At 30.5% G+C, this 15,369-nt stretch overlaps 2 protein-coding genes across 2 annotated transcripts; one reads left to right on the plus strand and one right to left on the minus strand.

Moving 5' to 3' along the window:
• The first annotated feature begins 13,072 nt into the window (after positions 1–13,072).
• On the plus strand, positions 13,073–14,576 carry LOC128397412 (uncharacterized). Its single transcript, XM_053358142.1, has 5 exons — positions 13,073–13,545; positions 13,611–13,659; positions 13,738–13,828; positions 13,901–13,962; positions 14,056–14,576. Exons 1-5 carry the CDS (start codon positions 13,277–13,279, stop codon positions 14,449–14,451), a joined length of 867 nt encoding a protein of 288 aa, XP_053214117.1. The 5' UTR covers positions 13,073–13,276; the 3' UTR covers positions 14,452–14,576.
• Positions 14,577–14,625: 49 nt separating this feature from the next.
• LOC128397415 (nucleolar protein 12-like) lies at positions 14,626–15,331 on the minus strand. Its single transcript, XM_053358146.1, has 2 exons — positions 15,128–15,331; positions 14,626–14,998 (listed from the first exon to the last, which is right to left on the minus strand). Exons 1-2 carry the CDS (start codon positions 15,204–15,206, stop codon positions 14,664–14,666), a joined length of 414 nt encoding a protein of 137 aa, XP_053214121.1. The 5' UTR covers positions 15,207–15,331; the 3' UTR covers positions 14,626–14,663.
• Positions 15,332–15,369: the final 38 nt, after the last annotated feature.

Consider the following 15,369-nt stretch of genomic DNA (forward strand, 5'->3'; position numbering starts at 1 on the left):
TCTCTTTCATGATATTTATCTTATTTGCTCATTTTTCATACTAAAATTGTAGCAAAGACAATGAGAAGACATTTATTACCAGTAAATAGTGAAACAGTTATTTCCTCTGACATTATTGTCATTGCTATTATTACCATCAAAATGTTATAACAATTTTGTCAGAATGAGATATGAGATTTCCAGTAATTTCACCCTGTTTGTATTCATATGCTCATATGATAACATAAGAGGATAAACTTTATACATATATTTATTATCACTGAACACATTTCATGAAGATACTGAACTGAATTATCTCTCTGAGTAAAGATAATTATGGTAAATGTTGGTAATCATCATATTTTGATGAAGATAATGATGATAAAACTGTTAAAATAGACTAATAAATTGAACAGGTTAATCTAATTGAAAGATTTTGCTAAATATTATTCAATTCTTATCAATCTGCTGATAAAATGTTTAATATTAGATTTGATGTTTCCTATTATGACTTAGTATCTTGGTTATGATTATCATATAATCTGGTGAAATTTTGAACTCAATTTTAAGGTTAATCTATTTTGAGAGATCAAAATTTTAAATGGTTTAGAATATTATCTGAGTTTCAGGGAGCGAAAAGCTCGTTTACCCGCCGAGAGAGGGAAAATACTTTTTTTTGTAATGACTATCATCTGATGAAATTAATATGTTTCATTCATTGTGAAAGGCTCATTGAACTTGGGTTAAAATTGGAAGAATAAAAGAAAATTATAAATGATATTGAGTATGAAGATGATGACGATAAGATTATCATGAGAGCTTGTATACGTGTGCTTAATATGATGAAATTCTGGTAAAGAAAGGCTTTGAAATGCATCCTCTATAATTTTCTATCTACAATCATCCAACTCTTATATTTGCACGAGCTGTTCCAATGAAATTCATTCCATGATGATGATGAAGATAGAATCGATTTAGTGTATAAAAAATTGCCAATCCAATGGGGATTATTCAGCTTCTATTATTTTATACTGAACCAATATAAGAAATATGATTTATCTCATGGAAGAAAATTAGTTCATCTACTGTAATCAAATTAGTATTTAGTTGAGTGTTCATTGTTTATTAATTGCTGCGCTTAAATGCGTTGATATGTATTAATTGGCACATGATTGGTCTTATCTCAAAGTTAGTGTATCGAGTTTATAAAAAATTTAAATCATAATCACTGATTAAATAGATTAATTGGCACGAATGATTTTTTTTCTAATTAATGAACTGATGGAAGATCTTGTTTAATGAATTCTCAATTTGAAGTATTTTTAACTCTTCTCACCCATCAATACCATCCTAATTTCATCACTATTTGTATTGATCTGGATTTTTTACCCATTTTCACAAAAATTTGTTCTCTTCATTGAAAAAGCTTTAACGTTTTTTGGTTTGATTCTATTTCATCGCCATGTTGTGTAATTGTGGCAAGACTCTTTATTTTGTTTCCAAAACTCTAATGGGTCTGAATTTCGATCGAGAACGATCGAGAAGTGCCAAGTAATGTTTAAAACCGAGTGCATACCAGAGCTCACATCATTTATTGACTCAACCAATGAGTCGTGTACTGACCAAATGCTCTCACTTGTTATATTCCTTGTAGATATGGGTTGTTGGTATTTCGGTGAGCATTTGATTAAGCTGAAACGCTCAAAGAACATGATGATAGTGATTGAAAGTCCACTCTTTTGAAACTTGGATCCAGAAGAGTAGAGAATGAGTAAATTGAGTTTGATTCAATCTGTCCAACCTTACTTTGAGACTATCCAATAGTTTTTTCTTTAGAGATATTCCAATAGTTGAACAAGTATATTGTAGCAATCGTTATCAATGGAATAACCCTGGATATTGTTACATATTTTTCACCTGAGATATCCAAGGTCATCTGATAAATAGGTCTGAGAAGTGAGTGTACATCAGACAAATTACTCAGCTGTTGAACATCTAACAAACAAAACCAAATACCAGACAATAAGTGAATATTGCTTCAAGAAGTTCAAGGAAACTCGAGAAAAGGTGCAAGTATTCATGATGTTACTCTTAAAAGATGGGCACTAGAAGGCAAGAGAACTTGGTATGGAACAGTTTAAAGCCTCTCGTTCTTGGATACATCTGTTTAAAAAAAGGAATAAGATTGTATCAAGGAAAGTTACCAAATTTGTAACAAAAAACTATTCTTCAGATCAGATAGAAATTGAAAATAGCGGGGTTGCATTTCATCTCAAATTGTCTGACGAAATAATACCTAATACACCTGTGGATCAAATCTTTAATAGTGACCAGTGTGGACTTAACTATGAAATGCATGGAAACCGAACGCTCTCTTTCAGGGGTGAAAATCAAACAATTTGTACTATTGGCTCTTCTAATGCAGTAACTCACTCATATACAATACAACCTCTTATTTCCATGTCAGGGCAGCTATGCAAGAACCTGTTGATTTGTCTTCAAGAACCTAGCGGCAGTTTTGGACCTCGTGTTAAGGAAAGCTTACCAACAGTACCAGGAGTTTTCATCACTTGCACAAAATCCGGAAAAGTTGACAAAGAAACACTCATACAATGGCGAGATAATTGTTTGTTTCCTAATGTTTATTCTAATGCATGTCTTATACTTGATTCTTACTCGACTCAAAGAGATCCCAAAATCTTTATAACACAATCACATCATGTTTCTTTATGTACATTACCCCCAGGAACAACATCATTTCTACAACCACTTGATGTTTACTTTTCCGACCATGGAAATCATTCTTTAGAAAATTTACAGAAAGAATCATCACCGATGGTATAGAGGTTGTTCTTCATAACCGCAGTACTATAGTTAAAATGCAAATTTTGATTTGGAACCAATTCTGTTCACCTATGTTTCAAAACATGGTAAAATACGCCTGGAAAAATCTGGATATCCAGTCGAAGTACATGACTTTCTTCATCAAAAGATGTTCTGTTCAATGTGGAAACTGAACTTTGTTCATTTGAATGCACTACCATTGCTTTTTTAAGTTGCTCCTATTGCCAGAAAACTATATGCTGTTTTCACTTTTTGAATCTCCCGCACTATCATATGTGAGAGGTGGCAGCTAAAACTCTTTTTTTCTTTAATAATTATGCTCTATCAATAAACTGAATTGGTTTTTATACCAAAAGCAAATTAACAGATCGTGGACATCCCTTGTAAGTCAATTTCTCTTTTACCATTTTTCAGTAGTAAAATGGATATTTCACAATGGAGATCGATGTAGCGATTGATCATCAGGAAAGTTGAGTTCGATCTCCTACAAACATCTTGGATTGGCTTGAGGTCAGATTGCTCAGCTAATATCCTCTTCTCTCAGCTCGTTCATCATCTTGTTACTTTGTGTGAATGTTTTCACTATCTCTCTCACAGAATTTACCAATGCTGAAATCACATTACCTTTCATCGAATCTTCTATGACGAGATTTAATCTATGAGCAGCACAATGAAGATTTATCGCGAAATGACGAGCAACGCTTACAAAATTAGCTCCACCGTCGGTCACCATTGCAACAATATTTTCTTCTGGTATCTTCCATTCCTTAAGAATGTCACTTATTCCATAAATAGAAGCTCTAGTCATTGATTCCTTGATTTCTCCAGGCGCTAAGCAAATAGACATTGGTTGATAACTGTCCAGAAAGTGAGTGGTTACTCCTAAGTAGCTCCGTTGATTGAGTACATCTTTCCAACCGTCAAGTTAAACAATACCAATTCATCATTTTAAATGATTAATGAGTAAATTTTTATTTACTGTCATCTGTTGTATTAATGAAACAATTCTATTCCTTTTAGGTGGTGAATAATGAGAATTCAAGCTTTTGGAATAGTCTTTAAAGTACTGGGGCCGACAATCGAAAAGGTAGTGAGTTTGACTATCATCCACATTAGTTTTCATCACTATTACTTATAATCACCGACTATTCAAACAAAAAGATCAAAATGGCGAAAATAATATACAAAAATTACGCGCACCTTTAAACGAACTGATGGTTGATATTTGTTGGTCAATCTTTGACTGTTTAGATATTGATAAATCGTTTGATTTGTTGAGACTTTCATATTCATCTCGATGATGGATCCTCAAGTGTCTGGTCATATTACTTGTGTTACCACAGGATTTAACTATACTGTTGCACAGAGCACATTTATCTCCAGTATTTGATTGAGTAAGAACGATATTAACGATAAATACATTTCCGGTTCATTTTATTTAGAAAGAGGATAAACTGATAAAGAGCAAGAGCTTTAAACTTTTGAATCAAAGGTTTTGATTCGTTCTTCTGATTTCTATTCACGTGTTTCTTTAAGATCGATCTCTGGAAAGTCGATCTCAAGTTTTTGTCAAAGCCTAAAAATTGATCGGAACATCTCTAGCCTATTCTATTCAACATTTGTGTTAAAAAATAAATGAAATTTGGTTAAATTTTCCAGAGATGACCGAAATGAACTTGATCTTTTAATATGACAATTGAGTTTATCTCAAACACATACCAATCAACTCTTTAGTCTCTTTGACTCACGATTGCTGGAAAAACCGCAAGAATAATTGGTAAAAATAGCTGAATAGCCCTGTATATCAAAGCATCTGATTTTTACTCGTTATGATGAATAATTATCAATAGGATAATTTACTACTAATGGTGATAATGATAAGTATGGTGATCATCATGTTGATGGGTTACATTGAATGTATTATTTTTAGTTTCGAGAATCTTTATTCGAGAATATAACATTTCTCTTTCTTTTCGTAATAATTTTTCCCGTATTTTAAGAATAATATTGCTTACTCCATCTTCCAGGCTAATTAATTATTCCATTAATTTCATGTCTAATTAAAAGGAGACTCGAACAATCATCGTCATTAACAACAATGATGATGATTATGATGATAAGAAACATGGAATATGCATAAATATTCACTTTCAAGATGAATAATTATCTTGACTTTTTATCTCTCAACTCGTCTGATCAGAATTTATTATTGTGAGAAAAGAGTTCCAAGAGTGAAAAAATGATTATCCTGAAATTGTCTTTGTACTTTTTCTTACAACTCTTTCACAGCGTCTCTCTCACTTTCTCACTCTCTCATTGTATTTCCTGATTCCTTATCCACACTTTGGGTTTCTATGAATGAAAATAAATGAACCTGAACCATGATGTAAGAAGATAATGATTCTGATAATCATCATGATGAACTTCAAGGTATCTTTAGAAAAATTTTCTCTTCAGAGACATAGTTGGTTTTTACCTTTATCTTCTTGATCATGATTATATTTTGAATTCGGTTGATATTAGTTATAAATCACCATTATCATCATAACTTTCATTCTTGAATAATCATGAACTTTATCATTTCTGATTCAGTTGCTGGCTTTTTTCAGCAATTTAAATATCAATTCATTGTAACCTAAATATAATTCAAGATTATGATATAATCATTATGTTAAATAATCATTCCTGGTTACTTACATAGTAATTTTCAGGGTAATTGACTTGAAAAGTGAAATTTACTTTGTTTCAAAAGAAATTTACTAATCCTTACAAACTGAATTCAAATCTGAACAATAGTTCATTTGATGAATTAGACTAAAACTAGATTGGGCAATAACAATGATAGTTTTGCTCAATTGGAATTAAATGTTTTTCAATTCAAAATCTTAACATATTTTGAGTATTTTTATATAATTTTACTACCTCATCAAATTCTCATCATAGACTTAGAATTCATGATTGATTTCACTTTCTCAGTCATTTATATTGAAAACTTTTTCACTGCAACAGTTATATTCACATTTATATGATTTCATTGAGGATCCAATGTTTTTGTTTTTAACTCTGAAAACATGTTCAAATTGTTTAGTCATTTGATTATATGAATTTCAAAGCATTAATTGTGCCTCTGTAAACTTGTTATCATGCAATCATAAAGTTTCAATGAAAATCTTTTCTCGTGATTTGTTCTTTTCGCCTCAGGGGCACTTCCATAGCATATTGAACGTTTTCTTGTTTTCCCATTTTCAAATTTTTCTCAAGTGTTGCAATGATAATATTTAAATGCTGTTCTAACCTCTGGGAATGAGTGAGTAGGATTTTTATAAAGTCAACATCTTTTGGAATTAAAATACTCACAGTCTTCATGATTAATGGAGTTGCGTTCATTTTATTCTAAAGTATCTTCATCATCACTGGGAAGAGGGAAAGAATAAAGTGAGAGAATCTATTCTTAAGTCTCTCTTATGCTCACCTTCTATTCCTTCCACTATGTTACCAAGAGTTAGAAAAAGAAGTAAAAAACATAAAAAGTAACAATAACAACTACAGAAGAAATGAAGTAAACTAAAAAAATCGAATTTGCTTTTCTCTCTCTCTCTACTCTGGTTTATTTCTCTTGTGAATCTTTTCCCACTTCACTATTCCAACTTGTCCCTCTCTCATCTTGTTTCAAAATGTAAGATAATTTATCATGAAACATAAAAAGTCTACACCAAATGTATAATGTACATACTTTAGGCTGAATAATCTGAGCATATTATGAACAGTATCTACCCTGAAGACTGTTACATGTTCAGAGGTCAAAGTTTACAGTAAAAGTTCAAGGTGGTCAGAGGAGAGAGTATGTGTATGAGTGAGAAGGAAGAGCAAAAAAATCAACAACAAGAAGGCAAAAAGGTAAAGTCGTAGATAGAGTTGGAGGCAGAGGTAGAAGGTGGAAGATGATGGTGGGCACAGGAAGAGACTCAGAAGGATAATCAATCTTATTTTGTTGTTGCTTCCTTGTTATTTTGATATTTTTTATTCGTCTGTCTTTCCAAATAAATAGTTAATGTATTAACTCCCACTAATCATATGTTATCTTTAACATAAAGGTGAATGGAAATAGTTTCCATTTTTAACTTACTCAACATTTGATACACTTAATAGTTACTAATAGTTGGCATCCATTAGCTTATATTAACTTGATAATCGTGTTTTCCCACCTTCATTGGATTAACATTGAAACTTTCCCAACCTCTTTGGATTAAGATAAATTGATCTTAAGGGTGGAAAGTAGGAGAGAGAGAGAGAGAGAGAGAGAGAGAGATTTGATTCACAATTAAATCTCAAAGGTGCTAATCTTTATACTGGAGTAGCTAAAGATTTTCATCTCATCTTTGATAATGATGATTGTTGATAAGGTTTAAGAGATTAATTAGTGACTGATTAATGATTAATTTGCATGATAAGCAATTTGATATCTCATGACATTAATATGATTAATTTTAATTGTCTTTCCACTGTAAAGTTAATCAATTCTGATGATGATTACAATTCGGTAACTACATTAATATTTAAATTGATTTAACTTTGATCATGAAAAGACTTACAATTGTGACTAAAGTTAATCCATTAAATTGATTACCGTTTGGACGGTAGTTTAAAGGTTTGAAATTAAATGTAATTGCTTCAATGATCCCAATTGAATATTGTCTAAATTGTTTCATGATTAAATTAATTTGCTGTTTGAAACTTTGTTTCATAACAAGTTTTACAATTAGTATTAATAAGTTTCATCCAAAAAGTTATTCTTATGAGACTTAATGGATTCAGGATGATGATAAGAAAGATAATCATCATCATCAGAGATATTAAGATTCTGAATGATGATGATTGTTATTATTTAGGATAAGGTTTCATTTCATTTTTTTTTGTTCGAAGTCAAAAATGGACTTCGTTTATCATCAACATGGGAAGATGATGATAATCATATCATGATCATTATCATCATCTTATCTTCCCTTTCAATATATTAGATTTTTTTTTCTTCATCAGAACATTTTTTTCAATCAGAATTAACTATTAGATTTATCATCAATATCTGGTTAACCATTTTTATTGCTTCCTCATAGGCGATAGTCAATCACCCCACCCACAATTCAACCTCCCACTAGTGTCTTTATCATCATCATCTTACCAAAAGGATCATCTTACTCTCTCACTCACTCTCACTTTTTATCATCTGATTTTTTTTTTCATCTTCTCATCATCTTATTATGAAATAACAACAGAAAGAGTAATAACAATAATAGTAATCATTATAAGCCATAGATGATAAAGATTCTGATGGGAGTTTGTGGGAGGAAGATATAAAAAATAGAAGATGAAAACTATCATCTTCATGATGATGATGATGATGATGATGATGATGAGACCAGTCAATGTCATAATGTTGTATCCATTAACTTTGATCTGTTCAATTGGCTGGTGATGATCATTCACGATGATTGACAATGTTACCCTGAAAAAAAAATCTCCACATGAAAGAGAAGCCAAAAATTATATTGAGATGATGATCATCATCATGAAATCCCTCAGAACCACACCCAATCCCCTTTCTCTAAATCTTTTTAACTCTCTTCAAATCTGGATTATAATAAAATCATGATTAATAAATCAATCGGGATAATGATAATTGTTGCAAAGATATGAATCAAACTGATAACTAGGAATGAGGTTAAACCAATTGACCGACTAACTATTTGCTATTTATTATCATTGTTGTTTATTATTATTACAAATGCAATTTAGTTTTTATTGTTATTATCATCATTATTATTTGTTATCATCACAATTATCATAATAATAATAATCATCATCATCATAATCTTCATCAGTTACCTTGTGGCTCATCATCAGGTTACCAATTTAATACAACACTTTTTAGATTTGATTTTCCAATGAAAATATTTTCCAATGGTTGATTGTTGATGTAACTATTGAGGTGGACCATTTTCTCCAACAATTAACTTTAATTGTTATCCTTTAATTGTTGATCAAACTTTTTAGTGTAAAATATTTTCTCTCTCATAATAATAACAGTTACTCCATCTAAGAGAGTTCAGATGAACTTTTCTTTATGGATGAATATTTGTTGAATCTTTTTTTCTTTCCCATAAAATCAATACCATGAAAGGGGAAGATATTAAGATGATGATGATGATGAAGGGTTAGAATGAACATTTTATCATCCTTTTATTGTAGCTCACTTATCATCTTCTCTCCTTCTGTTTCAATTGTTTCTTCATGTGAACTGAATTATATCTTGCACCTCCTCCCATCGAGCAATATTTTCATTCAATAAAAATAATAATCATCATGATAATAGTTTAACATGGAGTTAAACAGAAACAATAATAAGCTTTGAGAATAAGAAAATTTCGAGTAATAATATTGAAGATAAAGTTTTTCTTCTTGTTATTTTCATCGATTCATTTCATGGAAAGAAAAGAGATAGAATATTGGAATCGATTTTTTCCTCTCTCTCTCTCTCTCTCTCTCTCTCTCTCTCTCTCTCTCTCTCTCTCTCTCTCTCTCTCTCTCTTTCTCATTGCTTAACACTTCTCTTAATCATCATCTTATCATATTCTTACTCTACTCATCATCTTACCACTATCAACTCCTTTGGTGGTTCTTAACCTTCAGTTCATGATAATACAATATATTTATACAGATATATTGTTATCCATGATATTTTATCATGAATAAGTTTCAATGTCTACTCAATGATTGAGTTCAAGTTGAAGTTAAATGTTGTATACACATGATACTGTATGATCAATGGAGGGATGAGTTGGATGGTGGGTTTGATGATGAGAATGATATTTTATCATCAATGTATTCAGAAAGATTATGGTTCAAGTTCTGGGTGAATTTCAATTCCCATGGTAAGTGTCAATCAAATAAACAAACAACTTATCAAGTTTGTTGAATAATTTTGTTTCTGGTTAGTTAAACAAATACCAACTAACCATAAGATATCATGAATATCATATATATAAATTTTTTTGCATCATGAATTTGAAATGAATTTCATGTAATGTTATTCTGAAGCGATGGTTATTACTATTGTAATGATTACTTGAAACGCAATCAAAGTTGATTGTTGTGTTTATATGTTACCATGAATTGTAAGCTAATAGTTATATGGTAATGTTACCATATCAGATTATTATTATCATTCTGATGATGATGATCATCAGTGTGTTTGATAATGATAAAATTGCCTAAGGTGATGAATCCATGATAATGTTATTTATTCAGAATCTGAACTTTTATCGTGTAAATTTTCAGCGTAGGGATGGGGAGAGAGAGAGAGAAGGAAATATTTTTATCCCATGTTGGAAAACCAATTTGCTGTTCTGCCAACAATTAAGGTTTTCCTCATGAGTTCATGGTTGAGGAAAGGAGGAAAAGGTTGATGATAGGGAGATGAATTCTGTAAGGGATGAGGATGAAAAGGTGGATGATGAGTAGTTACAGTTTAGTGAATTGGAGGGTGAATTTATTTTTGTGTCAATAATTTTCTTGGGAATAAATTATTGAAACTGAATTTTTGTTAACTGTTCATTGGTTTGAATGAGAAACTGTTTCCAGATTAAATCAAGTATTCAAATTTTTGTATCTTCCTTAGAAGAGAGAGAGAGAGATGGACACTTGTATGATGAGTATGAGGAGGAAGATATTTCTAGAGATATTCCTCTGAATGAATTAGACAAGAAGATAAAAATGTTCATCATGTTGATTTTCCGTGTTATTATTATATAATCTCTCTCATTTTCTGATATTATAACAATTTTGATTGCAATTAGTCAAGACTCTTTAATCATCATCCCTCGTCTTCAATCTTCATCATTATATTTGAAAATTGTATTATCATCATTATTTGTCCTTTTCCTGATTCCTTGTCATACAAACTCAACTTGAATTCATCTACAGTTAATTAACCGTTTACATCAATTAGATTTCCAATTACAATTTATTTTCTTCTTTCAATTTATCCTCTGTCTCTCTGTTTCATCTTTTTTCTTTCACTTCCGGTCAATTAGATAAAAATTTTGAGTCATCAATTTGTATGAGCTCCATTCTCAATATACTGATTTGTGAGTCATAATTGTCACCTATTAATAGTTGTGATTAGATTGATAAGTTTAATTATGAAAATCAACTACATTTGATTTGAAAATAGCTATGCTTACATGATAGTCGATTCAATAGACTCTGTCCAATATTATTCATAAATTATAACACTTTTATCATGATATTATGAATATTCATCTAAATAAAATAAGAGCCCATCAATTATCATACCAATAAGATGGTGAGAAGTTATTAATAAATGTAACTGTAAATGAGTTTGATGAATGATGATGTTTGAATTGTTGATTGTTGGTTAACCCAAACTACTGATAGTCAAACTTGAAATAACAATTGGCTGATTAATGAACATAGAACTGATCACTTTACCTCATGATGATCACGATAAACTAAAACTTATTAGAATTAGGAAACTTGAATGAATTTTCATTCTACCCTGTGATTCATCATCATGAACATGATTGAAAATTCTATCGAACTTTTTCCCCTTATCTTCTTCTTCGAGTTCTAACAGTAAATTTTTCTTCTCACTCAAGTTTAAAACTCGACTGGGAATTGAATAAGAAATGATATCAAATGCTGAGTTGACACTGAAACAACTAAGTTGGTTGTGGGTGAAAATAACAGTATTCATAAAGAGATGATGAAGATGATAACAATTGTAATATAATACATGAGACAATCTAATGGTTTGAATGAAAATCATAACAATAATAATAAATTGCTCACGAAAAGCATTTAAAATCGTAAGAGAAATCGAGAGAAAAAAGTTCTGGAACAAGTTGTCGAGGTGAAAAAAAACTCGAAAAGATGAAAGTGGAGAAAAAAAGTTCTAATCTTATTCTCAGGGAGAAAATTTTGAAAAATTCGCAAAAAACTGAAAGCAACGGCAAGAAAAAGTTCTAATATTTATTACATTTCATATTTCATTTATTTGTTTCCATTATCATGATGATGATCAGAATATTATCTTTATTATCATCAGAACTTTTTTTATCTCTTCTCATCGAAGCTTAAAATTTTTTCTTTGGCTTGAAAATTTCGTTGAAAATTAATTCTGAAAACTTCTAACGGACATTTTAATTGTAACCATATTAAGCCAATCATGATGTTCATGATGATACATTGATTAGATGATTTGAATTAGCAATTTAAAATTAACGATAGAAAATGAAAAATTGAGTTAACATGACAACTTGAAAAGTTTTTCTTAATGGATGACACATACTCTTCAGTCTTCATCTTCATCCTCATCATCTACACCTCTTGTCTTAATGGGTAATAAGTAGTTGTCTTCATCATCATTCCAATGACATAAATATTATCTTCCTTTTTGGAAGGAAAAAGTTCTTTTCATTTTTTTTTCGAAAGAAAAAAATATAACTCAACTCTAACTGTCTCATCTGATTTCTCGATAATTTATTGTGATTGATGTAACTTTATGTTGCATTTTAAGTGTTATCATGTTTTCAGAGTCAGAATTTTCTCTCCATGAAATATTTTCGGCTGAATGTTGAAGGTTCAAATAAACATATTGAGTTGGAATTTTGTTACTCTGATAAAAATAGAAATTAAAAGTTTCTTTTATTTTCCTCTCTTTCTCTGGTTTCATGATGGTAATTTACTCGCAATTTACATGTTAAATTGTTGTTTTTAAGAATCTTGTTAATCATTCATCTTGTTTCTTGTTCTGTTGATTTCCGGCTCTAAATTATGTCTCTTTAAATTGCTCTGATCAATTTTCTTCAATGATTGATTAATTTGGTTGGAAAAAAACTTCCACTTTAGAAAATTTATCTATTTATCTTTTATACTTATCCTTCTCATACTTCTCGTTGATTTGTTGAGTATTGAAAAAAAATTATTGAACCATCAACAATTTTGGGAAAAATTAATGACTTTGTTATCTAAAAATACTTTCTCTTAGTTTACAATTAATGGAGAAACGTAATTTAAACTTCGCGCACTTTTAGAGACTCGAATCCAGAAAATACCCAAACCCTCTGAGTTAGATACAAGTTAATAGTTGATTAATTGTTAATTGTTTGATTATAAAAAGAAATTAAAAATTTTTAATCTGATTGAAAGCGAATTCTATACCAGCTATTTAGCTTTCTAATGATTTTTCCTAATTCCAAAATGATTTAACCTTCGAAATCGGTTGATTTTCTTGGTATCTGGTTGAATATCTGATCTTTTATTTGGATCTTTAAAATTGTTAACCAAATGTTTTGATTGTTTACATTTTTGATTATTTTTTTGAGTTTCTTTGATTACTTGCAATCAATTTATTTGTTTTGAATTTCTTTTCGTCATGTTACCCTGTAGATTGAAGGTTCTAATGGGATCATTAGAAAGCTGGTCTAATCTCTTACGTCCTTGTGCCAGTGAATTGGTGAATTTCAATCAAAATAGAAACATGAGAGTCTGGAAGACTTGGCCCAACAATTGGATTCCATTTGATTGGAAAAAACCTGAACCTCAACCTGGATTCTTCGAGTCGGGTGATCGTAAAGAAGGTTTAGATAAATTCGATCTCGATCAAATCAAACCAAATCTAAAGAATCTTGAGATTCTTAAAAAGTAATTAGTTTCACAGTGATTCTATTCTTATGATGTTAATTTGTTTCTCTTTTCTTTTATTCTAGTGCACCAGAATCGGTCAAGAAATTGTATACCCTTAGATTTGCTCGAAGAGTAAGAAATCAAATCAATAGTAATTTAGTAAATCTCTCCTTTAATTAATCTCTTTCTCCTTTTATCCATTTACTTCAGAGAGAATTGAAAATTCTTCAAAATTCCTTATACGAATCAAACTTACCAATACGAAGACGTTTGTTGGACAAAAATGAATATGAAAGAAAAGGTTAGCATTGTTGACAATTTAATTCTAATTCCTATTGATTCAATTTATAACTTCATCTTCTTCGGTCAACAGTAATCCGATTGACAGTAGCAATTAGGCACATAAGAGACGTGATTAGAAATGAATCTCAAAATGTAAGTTTATTTCTCTTGGGCAATACAAAAATTTCATTTCCATTTCTATTCAAATTTGATTATTAATTAACTGTAATTCTCTAATTTTCTCAGAGTGCTGGTCATAAGAATCTTGTTTCTAGATATATTAACAAACGTTACAAATTTCTGGTCGAATTGTATAAGATTGACAGAGAATCGTGTCAAATGCTTTGCGACAAATTAGAGATCGACTTTAAAGTGCCGCTACCCTATTATTGGCCTTATCCATTCCTAGAGAGAAAACGAACCATAAGAGAAACTTGTGAAACTTATTGTAAGGATATTAAAAAAAAGAAATTAGATGAATATAAGGAGATATTAAACCAGGAAGATCAAATTTGCCGAGGAAAGGCTCGAAAACTGGAATGGATCGAGAAAACAATGGCCGAACACAAGATAACCGAAGATATGTTGCAAGATTCGAAGCCACCCATACATCTCGCTGCTAAATACGTTTACTTGGAATAATCAATTTCCAAATATTTATATCAGTTTATTATCCAATCATCAACTACCCTTGGAATTAGTTGATTAGTGTAGTCCTTTAAAGTAACGATATGATTTGAATAGAACCGAGTTTTGTTTTTCACCAATGCGATTTTTTTAGGCAAAATATTTTGATTGTTTGGGTAAACGGTTGAATATTACACAATTGGTTTAATTTATTAATAGTGAAACTATTATCTTTTAGCAGTAGAATTGCTAGAAACACCTTCACCTGCATCATCGTCAGGTAGGGAGGAAAACTTATTATAACCCATTAACAGATTGAGAGAACCACCGATTTCCATAGGATCCATTGGACTAATTGTTACCACTTGATCAGGTAAATCATAGGTTTTAATTGCTTCTTTTGGTAGGATCGCTTCTAAATCAGGGTCACCTTGTTGATTAAGATAAGCTTGTTTAAGTTTTTCTCGTTTCTCTTTTCTCAATTTGATTCTCAATTCTCTCATTTGTTTGTCAATCTTATCCTTGGCTTTCATTTTTCTCTCCTGTTTCCTTTTCTGAAATCCTGAAATTCAATGAGAATAGATAAAAGTTAGTGTTTTCATTCAAATAATCGGTCAACAATCAACAATAACAATTAAAGATTAGCAGAAAAAAAAACTCAATGGAAAAATATAAAAACAAACCATCTTACCAGATAGATAATCTTTCCGTTCCTCCTCATCAAAGACCAAATTTAATTTCTTGATCTTCTTTAGCTTCTTCTTGCCCATAATTTAACAATTAAATTAATCACAATAAGCAAATTAACCTTTAAATTAACAGAGAAATAAAATCAAAACAATTAAACCAAAATGTCACCAGAAAAACACATGTCCGATTCAGGGAGCGTTTCCAAAGTACAAACTGAAAAAATTTCTTTCAATTTTTTCATTT

This window comes from Panonychus citri, unplaced genomic scaffold (assembly GCF_014898815.1).
Source record: "Panonychus citri isolate SS breed McGregor unplaced genomic scaffold, ASM1489881v1 Contig00032, whole genome shotgun sequence".
NCBI classification, from domain to species: domain Eukaryota; kingdom Metazoa; phylum Arthropoda; class Arachnida; order Trombidiformes; family Tetranychidae; genus Panonychus; species Panonychus citri.